Source organism: Athene cunicularia (assembly GCF_003259725.1).
Source record: "Athene cunicularia isolate RWA chromosome 2 unlocalized genomic scaffold, athCun1 chr2_part1, whole genome shotgun sequence".
Lineage (NCBI taxonomy): Eukaryota > Metazoa > Chordata > Aves > Strigiformes > Strigidae > Athene > Athene cunicularia.
Genome location: NW_020799095.1, coordinates 107,231,561 through 107,257,117, shown reverse-complemented (window position 1 = coordinate 107,257,117; position 25,557 = coordinate 107,231,561). Strand labels below are relative to the sequence as shown.

General features: G+C 40.2%; 1 protein-coding gene across 1 annotated transcript in view; it reads left to right on the top strand.

Annotated features, from left to right (window-relative positions):
- The window catches only part of GAREM1 (GRB2 associated regulator of MAPK1 subtype 1), a 101,525-nt gene that overhangs the window by 60,118 nt on the left and 15,850 nt on the right, over positions 1-25,557 (top strand). The window contains exon 4 of the mRNA XM_026841454.1: positions 19,077-19,207. Within this exon, the coding sequence (XP_026697255.1) occupies positions 19,077-19,207 (131 nt within the window). The remainder of the gene's footprint in view (positions 1-19,076; positions 19,208-25,557) is intronic.

The following is a 25,557-nucleotide window of genomic DNA, read 5'->3' as shown; positions in this document are numbered from 1 at the left end:
AGTTGTGCAGAGAACCACAAAATCATTGACTATATGGAAGATTTAGGCCTCTACTCAACACTGAATTTGTCTGCTGCTGAAAAGGTCTCCCCACCCTGCCGTGTTGTGTGAACCAACACCTTATTTTTTTTCCCTTTCTGTCTGTTACAGAGGTTTAATGTGCTGGAGGTGGTTGGGTCTTTTTCTCATTAAAATTCATGTTTTGAATAGTTACCAGGTCAGCAAACTAACTAAATAAAAAAGAGAAGGTTTTAGCAGAGTTTGAGCCAGACATTTACAAATAAATCTCTTGGGGTCTCTAATCACTAGCAAACGTAGCCATCACTTTGATTTGAAGGGAGATTAAGGATTACTAATATTTTATAAATCTATTTTTAACTTCAGTGCTGTTATATAAAAGTGAAGGATTCAACGTTACTTTTTCACCCTTTCTTACCTCCAGCAACAATCTGGAATTATTTAGTTGGATAGATTGAAAAACATTAAGTGTTTCTACTCTGTCCCCAGTGCATGAAAAAGCTGACAGTGGTGTGGCCGGTAATGCACTGGTACAGAAGTAAATAAATTCTGGTATCACAAAATGGGCCATGGAAACAAAGGGTTTGCCAGGTAAACACTTAATTCATACAGATCATGAGTGGATATTTTCAGCTTTCATGACTTTTTGTCTTAAAACAAGTCTGAATAGTTGTGTCCTGATTCTCACTGAGGAGAGTGGCCTCCACAGGAAACTGCAAGTCCTTGACATCACTCCTGACTTGCTTTTGTATCTGATAGGGAAACATCCCATGCTGTGGTTTGTCATCATCCTCCTAGACACAGGGATTTCAAATGACAACAGAGATTGCCAGGGTAAGTTTACATAGGAAGAATTAAGTGGTTGGATACAAGGTGATGGATCTGCCTTCTGTAATGTGTTTTGCTTTTTCCAAAGTTCTGGGTAGCCTGTTCTGGCAGTGAGTAACTTTGCAGGAACTCTGTGAAACTGTCATGAAAAAGCCCTGTGGATGCACAAGCAGCATCCTTTAGTTCCTCAGTGCATTACACATCTTCCTCCAGTTCCCTCTTTGTCACCTGCACCAGTTGCTTGAACCATTTTGTTCTGCCAGGTAAATTTAGTTTAGTCACAAAGCAAAGTTGGAGGCAGAGGGAGCATGATGACTCCCATTTCTCTTCATAATTTGGTGCTTTTTAGGTATTGGAAATAAAATCCTGAAATGATATGCAAATGTTAATGAAACTTAGCTGGGCTAAAGGCATTGAGGTTTGCCTACATATGCCATCTGGGTATTTGTCAGCAGTGTTTGTTCTTTGTATTATTCTTTCAACCTGCTGTAAACAATTTCAATGGTTTCTGGATTTTGCCTTGATATACAAATGAATCTTCAGTGCTGATTCTCCCTTTGATTCTCTGTATCAGTTCTGATGCCAAATGAAAACAAAACTCCTTTCTGTGTAATAGCTTGACTGTGTTTCTGCTCCTGTGGGACTAGTCCTGACAGGGAGGGAAACGCAGTCCCAACCCTCTCTCTGCCACCAGCGTTCAGGAGAGTTTGTTGTCAAGTTACAGGAGTGCAGAAAGTCAAGGTGAAGACCTGATCCTTGAAACCTGTCTCTAAGGCATCAGCTCTGGCACCCCGGGCAAGGAGAAAAAGCAGGGTAGAGGATGAATTGCAGCTTGCCCCTTCCACTGCTTTGTATAAAGCCTTTGAACCCTTGCCCTAAGGGGAGCCAGGGTGCCCCTGCGAGGCAGGGGGTTTCTAACAATGCACCCCTTGTGCTGGCTGGCTTCTGCATCTGGGATTATCCTGTAAACTGCCTGGTGAGAAGGAATCTCCTTCTGGTATAAGAATGATTTCCTACTCTTGGTGATGGATGAAGCTGAAATAAAGCAGTTTCATTTTTAGAAAACTGTCGACCCTGAAAGGATTGAGCTATTATTTTAATTAATGTCATGAACAAAACCTACTTGGAAATCTTGAAGAGAACGTATACACAGCTCCAGATCCTGCTGTCTGATGTGTATTGATGAAAGTTTTCTTGAACCAGAGGGATGCAGGTTAATTTTTTTTTTCTGCTAAATTGAAGGCAGTGTGGGCAAGACATTTTGCTGTTGCTTTGTATTGCATTTCCGTCACCAGGAAATTTGTAGTCATATACAGGCTATTAGTATAAGTGTGGGTGAATGTTGTGAGTGAACGTTCATAATGATCTCTTCATAGTGGTTTGAAATTAGAGATGGCAGCATTAATTTTCAGCTATACCATTGTTCCTTGGGAATGCTGACCTGATGAAACTATTACAGGACCACGTTGAGTTCAACCTGAAGCTTGGGGCCTGTTTTAATTGGAAGGCTTCTCAGATCCACAGTGGAAATAGCGAAAATTGTACTATACAGTAACTGGTGATTTAAAACTTAAGCATATAGCGTGTAAGATGCATATGCTTATGCATTTCCTGCCCTGCTGGATTTGAAGCAGTGGCTTGAAATTTGCTTCCCACATTCACAGTTCCCTGAGCATAAGGGTATATAACCAGCTGCTCTGCCCCAAGGATTATAGTTGGAGCAGTTCATTTTTTTTCATACATATACAGAAAGATTGATTTTGTAGCAGGGATGTGAGAGGCTGGATTCAAATCACTAGCTCAGATGAAACAGAAGAAGGGTAGCGTGAACTCAAGTTGCTCACCAAGATGTACAGTTGTCCAACCCGAGTTGGTGGCACTGAGTAAGCATGCATGCAGGCATCCCTTCTGTGGGCATCAAAGTGCTGGGAAAGTATCTCAGAATAGTTCTGCAGCAGAAAAGAAAGAAATAACTGTATGAGGGGCAGAAAAATTTAACCAGGTTTCTGAATACAGAACTATTCTGTGCCCTCAGTGAAATAAAGTTTTCATGGAAAGTTTTAAATCCTTTGGAAAGAGGCTACTGAAAAATGGGCAAGCAAATTGCTAGCATAAGGTAAAATACAGATGAAATTTGCAGGCTTATGTTCTTCCTTCAGCAAAGGACTTTTTATTGGTGTTATAACTTTGTAAAATAAGTTTCAGCAAGGATTTTTGGGGTTAAATTCCTACTCATATGATTCTCTTTAGTATAGATGTTGTTCAGCTGATAGGCACTGGAGCACAGTGCCTTGCCCAGATCCTCATGATGGACAGGTTTCTAAAGCTCACTGTTTCACATTACTCAGTGACAGCAGGTGGCATTGAATGAAGATGGCAGAAGAGCTGATCCACCAGAAGCACTGTATCATTTCTTTGTCTTTACACTGCACATGTGCAGTCCTTCTACATGGGTTTCTTGAGGCAACAGCCAAAACTAGTGAGATAGCACTACAGTGTCAGAGGAGTGTTTTAATGAGGACTGAGACCCTAACTAATTGTGTGCCTGAGGGAAGAAAATGGAGAAAATCTGCGAGATATTTTTTTGAGGTAAAAAATTCTGCTTATTCCTGCATTACCTTGTTGTCTTCACCTATAAACAGTTGTCATATTCTAACATTTTTACTACTTAGAGGTTGAACTCTGCTATAAGTCTTAAGTCAGATGACCCAACACTTTTTCTCCTCACTTTCCATCAATGCTGCTTGAGTTTGGCAATGGAGATAGAATCAGATTTCATCAGGAAAATGAAAACCTCATTTTCAGACAGAAGTTAGATATCAAAAGCAGAAACATGTTAGAAAGCTTGATCTGATGAGCTATACATATGGTTTAATTTTTCAGTGGAAAATGTAATTAAATTGTCTAGTGTTCCTGGATTAGCCCATAGTGCTTTGTGCTATAATCTTGGACAAAGATTTTAAGGTTTTGATATTTCTGGTATATGTAAGCTGCTAATATTGTAGCTTTTCTGTTGTGAAGGATTGGTATCTGGCTCAATTTATTTATTAATTAACCTTTTTTGGCTGTTCATTAGAGTGGTGTGCTGTGTGGTCATGGATAAACTCATCCTCTATTACTACTACAGAAAGAATGTTTTATAACTTTGATTTCTCTCAATATCAACTCTAATTCTAAGGCTTTTTTTAACGATAGAAGAAAAAAATAATTTTGAGTAGCATAGATTTCTTTACTTGTACATTTCATACCTTTGCTATGAAATCTGGGTCATATAGATTCCTGGCTATACTACTTCCTAAAAGAGAATCACAGAAGATATTTTTAACATTTGTTTGCTTGCTTTTCCTTTTCTTCAGAGGGAAATAATTCTGAGTGAGAGAGAAAGGTTGCAGGGAGAAATTGGCATACATGATGTTTGCTAGGGAAGAAAAGAGTAAGATATAAAGGGCCACACTAAGCCTTCAGCTCTGTGTGAAGATGTGGGCAGGCTTCATGGATCAGCTGTCTGCCATGGCCTTAGACTTGCCCTAGAAAACCTGGAAGTGAGGCATGTAGGGTCTGCCCACACAGCACCGTGGACGTGTAGGATCACAGCACATACTGCCTTGCCTGGTTAACAGTAGTGAGGAAGGAGTAGCAGCCCAGCATGTGATAGCATTCAAGACCTGGGGAGTCCCTCGAAGTTCTGCGCTGCTGAGGATGAAACCCGGTGCTGCCATATCTGCCTTACTGTTCTCAGGCGTGCTGGTTCAATGAAGCAGATGTGTGTGATAACACATGTGATGCTTGTATGCTTTCATTCTGTTTGGATGTACCATTTGTCTTATCTACTGTGGAAAATGAAAAATAGCCACCTTTTAATCATATTGCAGACGTTTGTCGCTTCATGGTGTTTGGCGATCATAAGGCTTGCTTAATGTGAATCAGATGGAAAGTGTGCAGAGTTTTCTGACTCCTGTCCAAGAAAAATCTTGGGTCAGCTGGCATACAGCTTTCTGAGAGTTGGCTCAGCTGAGTCTTCCCAGAGCTGGCAGCTGAGCTGCCTGGTCAGCCATGAGGAGCCTGTAACAGGGCAGGAGTGCAACACTAGATAGGGTGAAGGGTAATCTGCAGGTAAGACATTAAGTAACTGTTGTGTTGGTATTTAGACTCCCAGTCACTTGGGCAATTCAGACTGAAGAGTGGCTGTGAAGGCCTGCAATGTGTGCTCAGAGCGAGCAGAATGATTCCAGGGAAAAAAGGTGAGGACCCTGGGATTGCCCACTTTGACATCCCTTCATCAGAGAACCCCCAGCAGATAAAATGACACAGATTGTAAACCAGATTGTATCTGGCTTGGTTTAGCTGGTCGCAGTCTTTCAGTGATTTAACTAAACATGTTTTGTACTAATTTAGTTAAGTAGGCATTGAAACTGTGTGTAGATAAGCCTGTTAGCTGTGGTGCCATATGTCCGGTCTGAGTAAGCCATGCCTGTGCCTGCTTTCTATAAACCCAGCCATGTACCATTGGCCAAGTTTACTGATGGTAAAAACCATCACTTTCAGTGGCAGGGTTTTCATGGGATAGACACTCAGTCACCTCAAGGCAACTCAGCATAGTTAGAAGGAGGTGGCAGACTGAAGGGTTGAGAGGAGTGTTGGGGTGGTTCCTTGGAGCAGGTGACCCTCTTCCAGGTGATCTTCTGCAGCGTGGTAGTAACTGTGCTGCTGCGTGTCTGCGAAGGCTCACTGTGTGGGAGGCCATGTATGCTGCTGAGTTTTGCTCTTGCTGGGTATGTAGCGGTGCAGTTGAAAGAGGAAGGAAAGGACTTTTTTTGGAAGATACTGCTTCCAGGAGCTCAATTTGTGTCATTTCAAAGGCAGGGTTTCTTGACTGTGTCTTTGCCTTTCTGCTCCTTATGCTCAGAAATCTCAACTGAAATAGTAATTTTCCTGACAAGAACATTTAAGCTGTTGAAAGAACTTTTTCAATACTTTGTGATAATTCTAGCGAAGACTGATCTTTTGACAGTTTTTGGGTTTGTGTTGCTTTTAGCTTGGGATGCCCCAGTTTTTCAGGTCTCTAAGCATCATCTGTGTCTCTTTCTAAATATTTACAGTAGCCAGTTCTAAGTGTCTGAAACCCTAATATCTTTTCTTTTCCATCTAAGGCCTCTTCACAACCTTAAATCTGTGTGCTAACACAAAATGCTCAGTATTGATTTAGTTTCATTATTCAAGCAATAACTTTTTTTTTTAACCAAAAATATTAATAGTGTTTCTCTTAAACCCAGAGGTAGATTTAAGATCGCCTTGTTTTAAAACCAAAGTTCTTTCACAGAAATTTAAAGCACAGAATTTCTCTGGAGCATTTGTACTTGCTAACATTAGCTTGTGTACTTAGAAATCTGTATGTAATAATGTATCTCGTGACAATCTAGCAGCTGGGGAAGTTCATGTTCATTCAAGGACAAATAGGCGGCCAGCCACTTTGATAATTACCACTTCACAGCCCTTTCTGTGAAAGGCTACAAATTGGAATTGGTGCAAAACGGCTCTCAACTGGAGATGCCCCAAACCAGTATTAGTGAGAAGGTTTCACTAGAAATGCATATAGGATAAAATATTCAATAGCATTTCAGAAAGCATTAGCAAGGCATAGTACAGCTCTTTAAATCATGAATTGTCTTTTACATGGAGAAAACCAAATCCCCTAAGTGGTCTTCTGAAAACGCTTTTTGAAAATAAACCACCCCGTGTGAGGTCTGTAGCATTTATTTTCTGTCGAGCTGTTTTAGGCTAGGTTGCCTTTACTAACTGGTTTCATTTGGCTCTCAGCAAGCTGGCAGGCGTCTTACAAGAGGGAAAAATTGGCTGGGCATTCTGTTTCTTTATACCTTTTGGATTCAGCTGTGATATTTTGAACTGCCAGAGAGGGTTTATATGGTACCCACCTTATTTAAGGTAATGAAACAAAATATGTGTGACGGAATGCATTCAAGAGAATTGAGGCAGATGCGTATCTTGCTTAGATCTGCATTTTAGATTCATCATCTTTGTTGCCTTCTTGAGTAACAGTGAAAATTAAATGAAGAGGCAGTGCTGAAGCAGTGTGCTCTTACCCATCATCTCCATTCACCCACCTTTTTAGCTCATCTCTTCCTTTTTTCTTTTTTTTTTTTTTGGTGACACTTTAACACGTGCTCTGAACATATGCCAAAATGCTCATTCCTTAAAGCTGCCTTCGCTCATCTTGAGCTGTTATCAGGAGCTTTGTCCGCTTCACAGATAGATTGCACTATGCTGAATCAATGTCCTCTTGTACTGGAAACCAGACAGACAATTCTGACAAAGTCTGTTGCATTCATACAGAGTGAGTGAAGAAGTAGCTTACCTCATGCAGAATATGGGTATCAAAACACCTTCTGCTTCTCAACTGAGGCGATGATAGATATATATAGATATATAGATAGATATATATAGATATAGATATATAGATATAGATATAGATATAGATATATATATAGATATATAGATATATAGATATATATATATGTGGCTGCTGATCCTAAACCAAAAAAATTAGAAATGTTTGCTTGCTGCAAGTTACTTTGTATGCTTGATAGATATTCTAATGTTATGGATGATGATTTTTGAAGTATAAACTACTAACATGTACTTTCATTAAGGTGATTTTCAGAAACTGTATTATTTTGGCTCTACACTTGTTTTAAATTCTCTTTAATATAGTTTTAGCTGTAGCATAAATGTACTTAACACTGAATACTTTCCTTGACAGGAGATTTTAGCTGAATAAACCAGATCTGTTGTGTAATTAAGGAGTTTCTTTGGAAATTGGCTTCATTTCAGTTTTAAATATGTTGTCTAATCTGTTCCAGAAGTAAAGTGAACTTGGTTTTCAGAACTTGCTTAAGATTGCTGGTGATCAGAGCTATAATAAATTGAATTCCTTTATTATTTAAACTGTAAATACATTAACTAATCTATAGTCTGTACTGGGTATTGACAATGCAAAGTGATAGTACCTTTCCCAAGAAAATTGTCTTTTAATCACATAGAAGAACAGCAACCCCTCCTTTCCATTGCTGATACAGAAATGTTGGCAACTATTTGAGTGACAGGTTCTCCAGTACTTTGAGCACAATACTTCAGTAGACTTAAGTTGAAGAAGAGAAGAGGAGGAAAATACAGACTGTGCTAGAAACTGTAAACCACATGTATATTCAGCAAGCAAATGAGATACAAGCTTTGAAACAATAAGCTGCTCTATAATGCACAGACGGTCTTTTAGGATACCAAGCCCAAGCTCTGAAGTCTCTCTACACATTGATAAAAATGTCTAACTCTGAATGAAATATGTTTATTCTGTTTCATGTAAAGCCCTGTAAGCTACTAAGAACTGACTGAGCTGCTGACTCAGTCAGTCATTGTTCCTGGTTTTTACAACTCCTCCCATTCAGTTAATTAAAAAACCTGTTCCTGAACAGGAAACAAAAGCACTTTTTATACAGAATTGATCTGTGTACATTTTCAAGATTTCTGCTCCGTGAATGCACTTTTTCTTTAGCTTTGTTTTTTGCAGTGTAAGTGCCTGCCAGAGGCAGTACTGTCGACATGACTATCCTTCTGGGGTGGAATATTTCACTACACACCGTCCTACACTTATGCCGGGGCCCGTTGAGCATGGGAAGAGGTCAGAACCTGAAAAGCACAAAAGGCTGCTCAGCGAACAAGAAAGCAATGAATGGCACTAAAGTCAGGCCATAGAAATGGAGATACTCATGTGGGAGTAGCAGGAGGAAAAAGATCTGTCAGCAAAAGAGCAGAAAGCATAAAGGGTGTTGGGCTTATGATTGAAGAACATGTCTTTGCACTGTGGCAGAAACACTAAGAGCTTGAGTTTTGGTGAGTGTGGACTTTGAAGCTTTTGCAAAATAAATAAAAGCTGCTATTCAGTAAGGCGAAGTTAACCATTAAGCTGAGCAGTTGCTTCTGTTATTCTAGCAAAAGCTTCAACTTGCCAAGAAGTAGAAGAATGTATATGAAGTTGTTTGGAAAAGCCACTTCCATTCTGTCAAATTTATTTTTTAAGAGATGGCTACCAAATCCAAACAGTTGTGTCTGGTATAAAGCCACAAGTCAGTCGTGGTTAGAATCTCTGCAATCCATGTTATGACCAAAAATACACTTCTGCACATCTAAAATTCCTCCCTATAATTGGAACTCTCTCAATTTATTTTTTTTTAATCAACAAAGTGAAGTAATACGATTTGGAGCAGGCCTGACACAGAGGTTGGAATCTGGTAGTTTCTAAATTGCTAAAGTTTTCTTTCTTCAGTGCAGATTTTGGTCCCCTGAAATGACTAGCCCTCTTCCCAAATTCAGTCATTGATCTAAGAATGAAGCTTCTTTCATCTGTCAGTGTAAGATTTCTCTGTTGCCACTGGTGGACAGGATTTCTTTTTGGATGCTGCCTGGTTTTTATCTTAACATTTACTTGTGTCCATATGTAAAGGGGAGATAGATTGAGCTACTCTCTGTAAGTACAGTCTATGTTAAAAATACTTCTTATCGGTGCAAGAATCCTCTTCACCTTTTTGAACAAATTTAGACACTGGAATTAGAAGAATCTGTTCAATTAGAGCTGCACTGAACTCAGGTCCTGAAATACTGTTGTCCTTAGAAAACACTCCAGTTTCTTTCATTGACACTTATGTTGCACAAGACACTGAAGTTCTCTGTTTAGCAATCATAATGGGGAGAGTGAAAGGGAAGAAAGGTTTCTTCCAGTGTGGATCTCCTATGAAGAGGCATCAACTGGAGCAGGGGAAGGATGGAATTGAGTTTCTGTGCTCACTTGGTACTCCGTCACACAGATTATGAGCTACAGCTGCACCATTGCTGGTGGGGCATCAGCTGAAATGGAACAAATTCATGTTACTGTGTTTTCTTCAAACTAATGATCACAAATTTTGTTTTGATTAAAAAATGACATTTTTACTCTTTCTGCATTAAAGAGGAAATCTTACACATTAGTAATTTCTACTGAAATCAGTGTTAACAAGGTGAGGGAATCCATGGTGTAAAGGCAGCATTTTTTGATGCAGCTGTGATACAAAATCCCAGCATGTTTGGCTAACATTTAACAGGTATTCTAATATGGTCTGTTTGAGCCTGCTTGAAATTACTAATATTAATTTCAAAAGTTAACTAGGAGTTTATTCTGTTACTCTCAAGTTTCTTCTGTGCTTTAATTAAATGTTAATCTACTGTAGACAACCCTGTTCTTTTAATGTATGTATGTCTTGGGACAAGTGTATAGCAATGATTTGGGAGGAGATCACCTAGTTAAGAACAGAACCAAAGGCAGATAAAGTCTCTGCTGCTTCTTCATTTTAAATGTATGTGATGTCTCTCACTAACATAGGAAAATCTACTTGGGCAGAACAATATAAGATGCTATTAAGGGACTTGTCTGTCATTCAGTGCAAGGTTTGATGTTCAGTTTGTGTTGAAACATCTAATCTAGGCCTCCACTTCTTAGGACTGATTTTATGTCCTGAATCAGTGTTAATGAAAGCAATGTATTTACTTAGTAAGATGCATAATTCAAAGTACAGTAAGAACTGTAACCATGTACTTTTTGCTGCTGTACCTCATTGTCTTTTCCAGCTGTTCATATAGAGGACAGAAGTTTTTGCTAGAGGCTTCTGTTAAGTGAGAGATAAGTTGGCTTTACCTTCTTATCAAGTCTGCCTCTCTCTTCTTCTTCCTCTTATGGTTGGAGCCATAAGCTTTCAGTGACTCTTACCACTTCCATAACTGAGGTTTAAGTGGGTGTCCACTCTGGTACCAAGGAAACAGTGCTAGTAGTCAAGTAAGAAAAGCTTTTGTCATTAGGTAGCTGCTGTTAAACGTAGTCATCTTAACACTCTGAATTGGTTTAGTTGGACTTTCTGTAACTTTTCTCTCTTGATACCTTTTTGTATTGTGAGCTGGATAAGCTATGGTATTCACCAGGTGAGCATGTCATCTTCATATGCATGTCTTTATACTCCTACTGTCCAACAGGAAACTAGCAACAGCTTTTGTTAATTAGGAAAGTTGGACAGTGGACGGTGTGGTGGTCAGAGTCCTCTGCATGGTCAGTTGAGCCTGTGAACTAACACACTGCCTGTGGAATATTCTTTCTGTCTGTTGGCAGCCCATGGGAAAGGAATAGAATGATGTTAATTACAAGTTAGATCAATGATAATCCAGTGAGTAAGTTAAATCTAGTTAATTTACAGTCCAGACAGTCAAACATGTGACCCAGTAAAATAGAACATTTCATTGTGGTAATCTTGTATTTGTGATGGTAATAACTTATGAAACAAAGGTTAGAGGTTAGGCTTGTTTTCCTTGTCTGTCTTTCTACATCATCTGTAACCTAAAATTCCCTCTCATGCAATATCTCTGAGTAAATCTGCTTTAAGCTATCATCAGTCACCATTTGAACTGATTTTTCTTTGTTATGCTGCCAACAGAATAGAATATTTTTTTTTGTTATGCTAAGAGCCATAAAAGATAAGAGAAAAGAGGGCGCTAGGCTGTACCATCTCCTTTGCTTTGCCAGCATAGGATTAGAGGTTTTGATTAACAAGCATTGCGTTGCTGTGTGGGAAACTTGGTTGAATTCCCTTCCTTGATCTCTCAAATGGTAAATGGTGTCTGTGGATGCGCACAGGTGATGTGTCAGCGTGCCATTGCTCTGCTTCGACATGTTTCACCAGGTTGTGATGCCTGACTCATTCTTTCTTGGTTGAATGGGTATTTGTACCGCAGACATAACACAGAGAGGAATAAAGGCGTTTAAGGCTTCAAAATCTTCATAATACTTCCGAGAAGTAAAACTATTCATTCTGAAGGGCTCCTTCCCCATTAAATGTTGCACAATCTCTGCTGACTGAATGTGCCTTTGTGTCTTGCCCTCTGCTTTGCAGTGCCATAAGTTTAGCTCCAGAACACTTGATGAATTCTACTTGTATTGTGTTTACTTAGATATGTCTCTAATTCATGTTTCTTCTAGCTTTTTTAATACATTCACAAAATTTCCAGAAGATTGGGTACAGATGGGGACACAGGAGGTCCTCTTCTTCACCCCCTCCCTCCCCTCAAGAAAAAGTACTGACAGCCAGCTCTTAAAAAAAACAGAGTATTTCAGAGACTGTTTAATAGCTATTTTATAGTGATTGCAATATAAGAATCAATCGTAACTTTTCTAGTTTGTGGCCCAGTTGTTATCCTTTGGAAGCTGTTTACTTAAGGTTCTTGTGTATTTTCCTGCTCTATCCTCCACCCTTTTATCGTTTCCTGTATTCTTTCAGCAAGCTACAATATGAAAATAAGGAAAGAAATTCTTACAGATAACTCAGGAAAACTTCCCTCTCTGCCCCCCAAACCTTTTTTTTTTTTTTGCATAGCTCTCAGCTATCAGTGTGGCAGATAAGTATGAACCTGTACCATTGAGCTATCTTGCTCTTTTCTTTGGCTGAGGGGGTGAAATTACCATAGCATTGCCTCCATGTTACATTTCTGTCAGGTCACAGCCTGAGGTGAAATCAACAGCTCTTTCAATGAGGAACCCAGAGGTGACGGAGCAGGTGATTCACTTTCCCATGCTCTCGGTGGGCAGCTGTGCTATGAGCCTGTCTGCACTAGTTAGTTTGTGGACTACTGTCTACTCCCGCTGTTGAAAATGGCATTCTGTAATCCCATTTATACTTGAAATTTCAATGAGTTTTTTTCCCCCTGCTCTGTCCCCTCTGCAGTGGAGACCCAGCAGTTCTGCTGCTCCAGAGGACCTGAACATGCAGGCACTCTGCTTTCATCTGGAGAACTGTGAACAAACACTAAGCTTCAACAAGCAGAAAGGTGACAATAGTGAAGCAAGGCGTTTATTTTCCACTCGTCATTACCGTTGCGTGTCTACCAAACCTTTTGACATTTACTTAATGGTAGGTCCCCAGAAGAGCTGCGATATTAACTTTACACCATGGTTCCAGTTAGTCAGATAATAGCTCTATCAAAGATATGATGGATTCTCTTTTCTTCATTCTTTTTTCAGGTCTAGACAGCTGCAGCCACTGCCATGACAAAAGCAAAATGCCACATGTTGGTTCTGTGCAAAAAACGTATTGGCAAATGTCAACTTAAATAATTATGTTATTTAAATTATTTTTATAATTTAAAAAATTATATGTAGGCTGGTGTGTTAGGATTATGTCTTAAGCTATTATTTTAGAGTCTTTGGTTTGCCATGCTCACTCTTGACTGGCTGCTTTGTCTAAGAATTAGGTAGGGATGAAATAGCTCTACCATATGATCTAGTTGATGGGGTAACAATTGAGACCATAAACTGAGATTTCCTTCCATCACCACCACTGAGACAAATTTATTTTTGCATCAGGTGTTGAGGGCAGTTGTATACACTGTCAGCTGAAGACTATACAGGTCCATCAAAGAACCAAGTGTGCTGAAGTGTAATTTCCAATTCATGCAACTGTATTCTCCCTGATATCTAGCAAGCCACTTCTCTGTGCCCTTTGTTATTATGTTTTATTTGTGCTTTAGGCTTATGCTTTTCAACTCTGCCTAGTTATAGCAAGGATCATCTTTTTAGGGAGGAAAGCAAAGTTATTTCCTATCAGCTTGATGCACAGGAATGCTGAAATATGTAGACAAAAATCGTCTTTTTCCAAAATGGTGATATTCTGGCAGGTAGTCTTTTATTTTTGAGTCAGCTCTGCTGTTCTTTGAAATACTGAAATGCAGTCAGCAGTCAACAAATAATATAAAACATAAACCTCTGCAGTACTTTTGCTACCCTGCTGTGCTGTCTGCGCATTCTTGAGAAGCACTGGGCTTTGCATACAGTCTCACATAGAGAGATGTGAGACTTACTAAATAATCAAAGCTGCTGAAAGACAATACAACTCCTGCCTCCTTGGAGAAACATTTAACAGCTAACGCAATTGAGCAGATGTTTCAGTGACCTTCCATTTTTCCTACTGATGACATGCAGCTACTTTTTTTTTTTTTTTTTCCTAATTTCTTTCTTCAGATTTTCTTTTTGGTATATGAGCACATGCCTGCTCTCATCATTTTATATTGATGAAAACTTCACTGTTTGTTTGGTCTGTGAACCCTTGCCACAGATAAGGACTCTCTTGATCTAGGCATAGTACAGACAAAGTACAGAATGTACTTGGAAACATTCTGGACTGTTGGAAATGGCTGGACTATTTGGTGAGGGGTAAGTCACTGCGAAAACTAGGGGATCTTACATTACAGAAATAACCTGTATGAGGTGGGTTGGAGTTGTGAACGTATGTAAACCTGCGAGAACCTTAGCAGCAGAAGCAACCTAAAGCTGGGACAGAAAGGGCTGGTTAATGCCCCTGCTCGCAGACATCACAGGGCCAACTTCTGACAAGGAGGAAGAGGGTCTGATCTTCCTCCTACTACTGGGTTTTAATAAATGACTGCATAAACTGGGGGATAAGCCATGGTTTAGATCTTCCCTTGCCTTTTTATCTTTCCAGACTCATTTCCAGCAATAGTGGATTTACTGTCTTTGCTGTAAGTACCTTCACAGAGAAATAAGAATTCATAATCTACAGAGATAATATATACTAGAATGAAACTGTTCCAATACTGTGCCTGTCAGAGGCCAGACTGAAAGATAGAGATATAAAGCTTGCAGTAGTTGTTCGTTACTCCCTTGTATTTGGCCGCAAAGGAGTAACCACACTTGCTCAGTGGACCATGTCAGTATTAGAAATCTTTGATCTTTCTGAACCTGCACTGATTTACTAGAGAAACTTTTCATTTTTTTTGTGCTAGTAAGAAAGAGAGATGGGTGAACTTCTATAAAATACAGTTTTAGCTTTAGATTTGCTTTAATTTTTTTGTTAAATTCCTAATTAACACACGGTTAAATAGCCTTGTGATTTAAACTTGCTGTCAGTTTTGTAAAGTCTCCCAACAAAATCATGCCTCTCTTGAAGTGTAATAAAATTCCACTTTAGCTTGCAGTCAAGCCAGACTTATGTCCATTTAACTTGTATTTCAGCCATGCTGTCTTTTTTATGGCAGCTTGAATAGAGATCAGGGAGAAACATAATAAGAAATTGTCTCCTTCCTCCCCATTAGTTAGTTACTCACATCTGGCTCAAACGTGTATTGCAGGCCCCTCTTCAGTCCTTCTTTCTCTACTTCCAATAAAATAGTCTGCCTCTTTTAATGAGGAAATAAATTTCTAAAAACTGTCTATAGAAGGTCTCGAGTTACGAGCCATCTTTTCCAAAGAAGAGGCGTTTTAACATCTAGTCCTGACATCTTCCATGCACAGCATACTTCTTGATTTCGTAACAGGAGGAGATTAATGCTGCCCTTCTATTATATGCTTTGGGATCTGTGTGTACTCCTCTGTAGTCAACCTCCTCATGAACTGCTGCTTATTAGCAGTGAAGGCACAGACGGCTTTGTGTTTGCACAGCTCAGCTGAAGGAAAGGGAGGATGGCACAGTTAGCGACATAGACAGTTCTGAGCATCTCTTTGTACCAAAGCAAAGCTCCAGCTGATTATTTTTTTACAAGAACATGTGTAATTCTACAATGGATAGCAGACCCTGCTCCCAGTTGCAGACAGCCTAAAGCATTTGTTCTGTGCTCAGGAATTTGGGACTTTTTTGGTAGAAGTTTGGATTGCAGTGGGTAACTGGCCTTTTCTTACCACCAGACTATCTGTTGTTTAATACATAACAGTCACTGCAAAATAGTAGTATTATGCTTCCGGAGTAACTAGAGAACCTAGAATAAGGACCAGTGTCTCGTATGAAGTGCTGGATGAGTATTGCTCATATGGATGAGTATTGTTCATAGAATGTATTATGTTGTTTTCCTTCCTTGTTTCATGTGAATTCATGCTTTGCTACTGTGCCCAACTCAATTACCACTCTGCAGTGAGAGTTCTCAATTTCTTTCTGGACTAGCAAAAATTTATCACTGCAGTATCTCACAGTTACAAAGTAGTACGTTGTTTCCATGCAGTATTGTATTCAACTCTGTTCATAATGGGGGAGAGTTAAATCAGAACTAACCCCACTGGATTTAGATCTGTCTGAAGTGACTCAAACTTGCTGTGGCTTTGGAATTTTTTTTTTCTTCAGGGAACTAAAAGTATGAAATACCATTATAAATTGTAATCACAGCTTGCCTTGAATAGTAACCACAGCTGGGAATCCTGCAAATCAGACCCCTGGATTCCAAACTGGGCAATCAGTTAGGGTAGCATCCAGGTGACTGTGTTGGTAGTTGAAGACAACAGCAACTGAGAAGTAAGCAGGAGAGCACAACAGCATCAGGTCAGCCCATGGTGAGTGAGCACTGTGTGACAACTTCAGTAAAATTTAAGAACGTGTTGCCCTTAGTGACAATCTGTGAAATATGGTCATTGGCTATACGTTCTAGAGAAGTAGTATTTGTGTGCTGTCAGGTGCTCCCTGCTGCTGTGTGATGTCCCAGCATGTCCTGACTCCACGTAGAAGGAGGTATGACTTCACTCAGCTCACCCCCCCCCCCCCCCTGAATTTCCTTTGCAGGAAAGCGGGGTGCCTGCAGGTGGAAGGATCTGCAATACGGGGAAATGTACCTTCCTCTTTGTTAGGCTGTGGCTGACGGGGAAATCCTGAAACAAGGATTTACATGGTCTGTATGGCAGACTGGGGATTAAAAATTACAGTTCTCTCTGTCGCTTCCTGTTTGGCCTCGGGCATCAGTCATAACATGGTTTCCAGCTTCAGTTAACTGAGCATCTCCCTACTAATTGTCCAGATTCCCTGAGCCTAGAGGTGCTGACTGCCTGGCCATATATTGCATTGCACCAAAAGGGGCTCAGGGTGGACAGGCTAAGGAGTTCAGCTTTAGGATGCTGGCATGTTTCTGTTGAATATGCAAAGTGTTTTTCCAAATTCTTGTCTGCTATCAGGTTTCCTGTTGCTTCCCATAGTGTCTGCCAGGTGTAGCTTTGTCACCCCTAAAATTTCTACTCTTAATCTTGGAGGTACTGTAAAGTCTGTGGAAGAAGAGGTTGCAAGAATTTTTCAAGATAGAGGGTGTGTCTATACTGAAAGTTTTAGATACCTTCAGTAAGTAATTAAACAAGTTTATGGGAAAGAAAACCTCTGGAGCTACTAAGCCCAGAGATACCTCTTCCCTGCCTCTGGGCATCCTTAAAGCCATGTGTTCCTCCTAGAGGTGTGGAGGTGGTATTGCGAATTGTGTTTAAAGTCCTCCTTACACCACTGTCATTTACTCATGTCTAAAACAGAATGCCGCACGAGGCAGACCTTTCGTCTGACTTGGAGAAACCATTCCTGTAGCCAACTGTGTTGCTGTAATATACTACAGGAATGGCTTCAGCAGGTCAGACCAAAGGTCCTGCTGCTTCTACCCCAGTGTTGGTCTTCAAAGTGCATTGTTTTGGCTGGACTTCAAATAATAGCATGTGCTGAAGTAGGCATGAAGTTAGAAAAACTCCAAGGCAACTGATTTTTTGAAGTGTGGTGAAGGTTATGAAACATTTGTAAAATACAGTCTTGCAGTGGGAAGTACCAGCATCTTTAGTTACCCTGCTGATAATACTTCAAAGTTACTGTGGTCACTTTAGAAAGACAAAACATATGGAAGGGCATAAAAGGAAGTCTTCTGTCTTGTAAGCTGACATTGAGGCTTGTAACCACAGTACTGGAGCATACTGATTAAAAGTGTGCTTCTGTCAGTGGGGTGCTGGGGTTGAGTGGAGGAGCTGAGGCTCTGGTCTCACACCTCTCTTGGTGTGCATGTGTGTGTACATGTGTGAGCACACACCTGGCAGAGTGGCAGGACAGGTCTTTCTCGTGGAGCGTCAGGACTTGCTGAGCTTGCATTCATTTCCTTCTCTGCTGCTAGATGGCCCGAAATGGTTTAGTGTGGGTGAATTCTCCAAACGTGTCACAGAAGTCTGATGGGCTGTATAGGGGCAGCAGGGTGTTGTGCACAAAAATGCTGAAGGAGTGAGAAAATATTTCTGTAGGTGGCTGACATCCTGATGTATTGGATGTATTTTAATGAAGAGCGCTGTTTGGGAACAGTAATCCAGTGTCTGTGTGCATTACTAATTTCAAAATAAGACTTACAGGAGATGCACTAACTTGATTTTACTCAGCCTTTTTCTCGTTTCCTGGAGTTGTTTCTTACATCAAGTCTTGCTGTGCTATTCTCTTGCTGAGACCAGCCTTTAACTTAGTAGTAGTTAACGTTTCTAAATTTGAGAAGATTGCTCCACTGATTTTTTTTAAGTCATACAAGCAGCAAATGTGTCCATCTAAGCTTTCATTATTATCGCTGTATTTATAAAAGAAAGCTTTTAAACTTTGTGTTTGTAATGCATAGAGGTGATTGATGTGCCTGGGTGTCCCCAGCAGGTCTGCCCAGGGCGACTGCCTCCATGTTAGTTCTTGCCTTTTACAAATAGCCAAGGTTTGCATGCTGGGGGGACGTAAAGTCAGCAAGAAACGCTTCTTTCTGATGTTCTTCTGAAGGCAACCACCTTCAAAAGTGTTTTAAATGTGTATGGTTTAATTTCTTATGTTAGCTAAAGTTTTCAAAGGGCTTAGTTTATGATTAAGGAAAGTTGGGTGCTCTTCTACTCTAGGGGAGCCTAGGGGGAAGAGGGTTTTAGCCTAGCATTTTTTAATAGCTGTTTGATGCTAAAACCAAAACAAACCCCCTATGTTTATTGTCTTGGGGTTTTATAGTAATGGGTGTGTTTTCTTTCTGTAAAGCTTTTAATACTAAGGGCCAAAAAAATGCTATCTGTACGGATACTGTTACACCAAATTAAGTACACAAACACAAATGCCTCCATAGTTATTTACTATTGCTAGAGAGTAAGTGATAAAAGGTTTTGTGTTTTTTTTTTAATTTAACCAGCTCCCACACATTCTTTTCATTCTGACCTGGTGAAACTGGGTGTCTTTCATGGCAGGTTCAGGAGACCCTCTGCAATCTTTTGTCATCTTCTTTGGCTGCTAATAACAGGAAAAATTGACTGAGCAAAATGGGAAGAAGTTGAGCCAGCAGTTGCCACAGTGACAGTTGTCCAATATAAATATCTTACAACTCTTCTGTTTATCATCTGTTTTCAGGGCAGTTTAAGCTGCTGGAACAAGACCGAGATATTAAGGAGCCAGTGCAGTATTTTAACAGTGTGGAGGAGGTGGCTAAAGCATTTCCTGAACGAGTTTACGTCATGGAGGAAATAACATTCAACGTTAAGGTAGTCCCTGAATAAATATTTATCCCTGTCTAAACGATTAACTGTTACAACTTTTATATACATGGCAAGTGAGCAATGGTGCTGTGTGGGAAGTGTGATTTATTTTTTTTTTTTTTTTTTTTTTTTTTTTTTTTTTTATGCAGTCTTAAATCAGCACGTACTCTAAGGGCTCTCCTGTCTTATGGCACTTTGGGGAACAGTTCTGATGACCCTGATAATTAATTTCATTAGGATGCTCCTGCCAGATTTTAAACAAATGTTGTTTGTTGCCCCCTTTCTCCTCCCACTCCAGCAGCCTGAATTTTGTTGTCTGCTAAGCAGCAGCTGCTCAAATCCCTCTCCAGAAAGCCTTATTCTCAGAGAGCATGCAGGGCAAAATGATGGGGTTGCTTCTCTCAAAATTACAGCAGCTAAATGGCATTGTGAATAAAAAACACAACCCAAAAACCAGAAGACACGTTTTCCTCTTTGTGCATGTGTGTGTGTTTGCAAGTGCATGCCTCTTGGGCTCATCAAAGGGTCAGCAATGCCATGAAGTCTAAGAGTGTTTGCTATCACCAAACACACTGTAGTGCAGTGGCATCAAATAATGAAGACAGAACTTGTTCTTCCTTGTCCTTCCTATGTGTGTGACACTCTGCAAGGCAGGTCAGTTCTGCCAACAGAGAAGAGTGGTCTTCAGCTCACCTGGTTTGCTTCAGTTGATACACCACCTAAGACTGATAGAAGAGCATCCTAGAGCTGGGATGTGGTGGCACAGATCCACATGATGTACCCTACAGGAGAAACCAGTTGATACTGCTGGTGCAAAACCAGTATAGAGTTTCCTGGTCCCATGTGCAGCAATGTGGAGTTTTTATAACAACCTTTTAATGGCTTTTTCTCTTTCTTGCACTATAAAGTTAGGACACCAGCTAGTCCACAGTTTTTATATGTGTGAAACAAGATTGTTGAAGAATGCTGTAAGTGCAAGAGCTTATCGGTTAATTCATTTAGCAACACAGACTCATGCCTTTCAAGACAACGAGTTGTTTTCATTTATGCTCTCTATTAACCTGAACCTATAAAACATGAATGAAGGCTACATGAGGAGGTTGGAACACTTCTTTATGTTTAGGATGTAGTTGGGCAAATCAAGGCAACAAGTAAATTTCATTTCTACCCAAGGAAAATCTATCTCACCTCGAGACTGCTGGCCTTATCCAGTGTTATGCCATTATTTCTCAGCTGAACAATGACCAGATCAAGAGAGCGGCATAGTAAAACGTGCAGCTTTAATTTTATAGGGGGAAAAGTATTCATCTGCAGGCTTGTTTAAATATAAAGTGTGTCTTGAGTTTAGTATGACTGTTCTTAAAACTCTTTGTCATATTTAGCAAACTGAGAAATAAGCATAGCTCACCGTTAGAGATCAAGCCCATTTTGAAAAGGTATTCTAGTTATACTCCTCAATGTAAATAATAGTAATAATAATCCAGGTTTAACCTAGTTACATAGTTATCTTGGCAGTATTTCTCTTGGCAGCTTTTCCAGTTTCATAGAAGTCTATTCCAAGGTTATCATCTTCCAAAAAGTAAATGAACTTAACAGGATTTATTAAAGTGTTTAATAACTCTTTGCATGCAAGAGAATTATGTATGCTAAAATTTTAATGTAGGGGAGATCCTGTCAAACTGATTAGAGCAAAGGGAGGAATATTAAGTACGGTTGATTTCTGTCCAATGCAGTGTGCCTGTTTGAATTCAGGAGAGAGTATCAGAAGGTAGCTTATCTGATACAAAAAGAAAAAAAAAAAAATCGTGTGAAGCATTTAAGATGAAAAGGAGCTCTGAATTCTGGGAATTTTTTCTTATTCCAAACACTCAAGTCTTTCATGGATAATTTTTGAAGACAGAGCCTGTAGAGTTACAAGGTGCCACCGGACAGTTACTGCTTGGTTTTGTCTGTGCTCGTTGAGGTCTGCCTGCACGTGCCATGGTTATAGTTCAACTTGGTGCAAACCTTGCTCCTCCATGTAAATCCTTTGCAGCTCCAGCAGGATTTTACAGCTAGGACTGCCATTCAGTGAACTCTCTTCTTGCTGTGGGAGGCCTTGGGATCTTCTCCAAGGGGGCTACTTTATTTTTACTTCATATATTGGTTGTTAAAGAGAAAAATAATCCACCTGATTCTGGGGGAGGCAGGGGACTCCCTTCTTCCCCGCAGTTTTGCAGCCAGGCAGGCTTTCTGGGCAGTGCACTGAGGCAGGGGGTTCGGGACCTGCTGGATGTTTGGAGGAGGGCTGTAACTCATGCCATCAAGCAGAGCCAGGAGTGGAAGGTTGAGTCACTTTTCACAGAATAGCAAACAAAAATTTTAGATTGAACCAAACTTTTGTATTGACTAAAACTACTTCTGTTGAATTCTATGGATGTACATATGTATATGTATCAGTACTGTGATTGTATACCCAGTCGGCTGCCTTAGGTACCCAGTGGCCAGCAGCATCTATAGGAGTAGCAATTTAGAGTGTTCTGGGGGAGAAGCTGATTTCACTTGGTCAATACATGTTTAATCTGTTCCTAATTTAAAATTAGAGGCATTCTGTCTTTTTGTCACTGACCAGATTTTTCATATTAATACTCAGTGCATAATGGCAGAGAATTTTGTTTATGTTGCTCTACAAAGATAAGGATTTTTTGTTGTTGTTGTTGTCTATGCCAGGAATAAAAATACTAAATTGAGCTACCCCAGGGTCCTAAGTTTTGCTGAACCAACAGTAGTAGGTTTCTGCAGTGGGATACTCTCGTCCCATACAGATGGTAATTGGTACAAATACCTAGGAAGCTATTTACATTCGATTTTAAAATAAAACCAGGAACAAAAACCCCCCATCATGCCAAGGGCAATTCACAAAAAGTTGTCTTAAAAAAAAATATTGTCTGATAGATTGGACAAGCCATTAATTCCTGCACTCTCATAAACAGCCCAGCTAGTGTTGTAGGACCCTTCAGATCTTCCAGGATATAATTTTTGTCCTGACTGTATCGCCATGTCTCCCAGGATAGGTTATGAAGTTGTTTGAAGAGCCTTGATGGGATGGAGAGGTAGGTTAGGTAACTAACACTGTGATGAGTCTTTTCTTTCCTATCAAAGACGTTTGGCTGATGTGAACTTTTGATACCCGGTTTGATTATCTTTTTAATCTAATCCTTTTTTTCACAGTGGTTTATCTGTGTTGGCCCATAGAGTGTGCATTTTCTCAGAAACAAATATATAGTGACAACTGTATGGGGATTTTTTTACAGATGTTAATGTAGCACAGGGAAGCAAAATTGATCTCCTGATTTGGTTCCAGTTGTGTTGTGTCCCGGTTTCAGCTGGGATAGAGTTAATTTTTCTTCTTAGTAGCTAGAATAGTACTGTGTTTTGGATTCAGTATGGGATTTGGTATGGGAAGAATGCTGATAATACATTGATGTTTTCAGTTGTTGCTAAGACATCACAGACTCTTCAACTCCCCATGTCCTGCCTGCACGCAGGTGTATGAGAAGCTGGGAGAGACTAGAGCCAGAGCACCAGACCCAGATTAACCAGTGAAATATTCCCTATCATGTAACAACATGCTCAGTATATAAAGGAGGGTTGACCATGGAGAGGGGGTTCTCTCTCACTTCCAGGATTGCAATTGTGGAATCTTGGTATTTCAGGATCACTAACTGGGAAACGAGCTGGGTATCAGTCGGCGGGTGGTGAGCAGTTGCATTGTGCATTACCCAATTGTATGTTCTATTATTGTTACTGTTTTGTTCTGTTTCAATTATTAAACTGTTTTTATCTCAACCTAGAAGTCTCCCTTTACGTTTCCAATTCTGTTCCCAAACCCCCAGGCGGGGGAGGGTGAGCGAGCAGCTCTGTGGCATGTGGCTGCTGGACAGGTTTATGCCACAACATGTTGGCTCTGATGAACTTGCTCTGAGCTTCCAAAAAGTACATATTTAGAATGCTGTAATCTACACTGGCATTTTTAGATGCTGGAATAGTGACTTTCTTGAAATCAGTCTGTGTGCAACTTTTAACTCCATAGTTGCAGGCAATTCAGTACCTCACCTTGAGAGAATTAGTGATTCAGTCCCCTCATCACCCTGTGGCTTGATGCCAGCACTATGATTGAGCACCATTGCCTCACAGTAGCTTCATGTGCTGATCTTCCTTGAAATCCCATGTGAATAGATGCTTCATGTTAGAGCTTTGTGGTATTACCTGTCACGTGTAGAGTAATTTTTTGAACGCTTTGATTTCTTTGAGATGTCCTTAAATAACAGTGAAGCCAGCTTTTAAAGTAGAAATCAGGACAAAGTCCCTCTTAGCTGAGAGAGAAACGTGTGTACTGACACGAAGAGTTGTACTTACTGGTTCTCCATCTTGGGAGACAGACATTTCTAAAATAAAAAATGGGATGCTGTCTTACTGAATTTAATTGACTTTTCTGAAAAAGTTTCTTACTTTTTCTGCTAATAGCTCTTCTGAAGACTGCTTGTTCTATATGAAAATAATCTTTATTCATTTTTGGGGACCTGTAAAAAATAAAATTTTTTAAAAAGTGCTCTGATTGGTCCCTTGGCTTTAATAATAAAAACTGTATGCGGTGACTATGAATCAGAGACATCACAGTTGAAAAGAGCTCTACCAAAAGAAATCCTAACTGTGAATTTTTAATGTGAATGCAATGCTTGCATAAAGACCTAGAAAGTATAACAAGCGATATGAAACCACAAATCATTTTGTAAGGAGTTCATATGTGTCAAAGTGATTAAAGACTTCTACTCCAAACTATAAAAAATTAGAACAGTTTCAGTCCAAGACAGGATATTGACTCAGGTGTTATCAAAATCTATTTTTCTGAGTTAACCTTTCCTTAAGCAAAAGGAACAATGTACTTGAGCTTTCCCAAAAGAATATGTTTCCTAAATAATCATTCATCACTTTCCTGATGCCTGTCTTCTGCAGTAGAGGTAGCTGGCTGCTGAATTGTTATTGAACTGCAGGAGTCTTAAAACTTAAAACATTACAGTGATTTAACCCATTGCTGTTGTGTCATGTGTTTGACAAGATGTCTGTAAGCCAGTAACCTTTCTGGTCAGCATCCTGGCATCAGTAGTGAATGGTCAATATGGATCAACACCTGACAGTAGGGAAGTGGAGGGTAAGTACAGCATGGAGTAGGTTCTGGTTCTGTGGGTCCTCTGCATTAGAAATTTGAATATCTACTAGTGATTTCTAGATGGCTTTGGTGACTGTGACAAGCACTGCCTCTTCCACAGGGCTAGGAGCACTGATTATTCTCACTTATTAACAGAAAGTGAAAACTGGTTGGGAAGGGCAAAAGAAAGGCGAGGGAGAAGTAAAACTGCAGGAGTCATTGTTATAATGCATAAAGCATCATTATAATGTGTAAAACTGAGAAGGCAGCTATGAAGATAAACGTGTTTGGGGAAGAAGTTATTTCAGAATACTCCCAAGGCTAGTAGTTTTAATAACTGGAGGAGGCTTCGTGATTATCGGGTAATGACAGCAACTGGAGGTATGATGGTTACTGCTGCATATTGTTGCACTGGAATTGTCTAGTGAAGAATTCCTGGTTTAAATAGAAGGTGTGAGGAGGGGGCACACACAAAAAATTAAAACATGATTCTACAGTCCCAATATGGAGATGTTTGAGGAAAATATATTGTCCTGCCTTCCTTTCCCCTCTTCTTCAGCTGGTCTCAGCTTCATACCAGTTGCAAGGTCTTCACACCTGAAGGTTCAAAACTGAAACTGGCAGAAGTCCCGAAGGAGGCAAGAGCATTGCTCAAGTGCGGACAAAACAAGAGGAGGGAAGTGAGCTAAAAGTGTGGGGCAGAGTGGAGCCGCACAGGGACTGGAGTCAGCCCTCCCGGGTATGTTACGCAGCTCACTGAAGGCTTCTCAGGTGCTTTCTGCTTTTCCAGAATTACAAGGAGATTCTGTTTCTCCATCAGTCTGTGTTCTGGACTAGCTTAACTCTGGCCCTCTGAGTGCATTGCTTTCTTCTCTCTGTCATATACCAGTGATAGGCCATGTCGTGTGCATGGACTGGGACATGTCAGTGGCAGATCCAAGTGTCTGAAATAGCAAAAGGCTCTGCTACACCTCGCCGGTGATTTTGTAGCAGGAAGCAGAGGATGCACAGGGCACACTCAGAGCAGGAGTGTGAAGGAGCACAGAGGTACTTGCAGGTGCAGATCCTGTTGGGTCAGTGCTGGAAGCTTAGAGGACAGAGGGAGTTAAGTCTGGTGTGGCGTTACCCATTCTGCCTTTTAGGAATAATTTATGATATGCACTTTCTC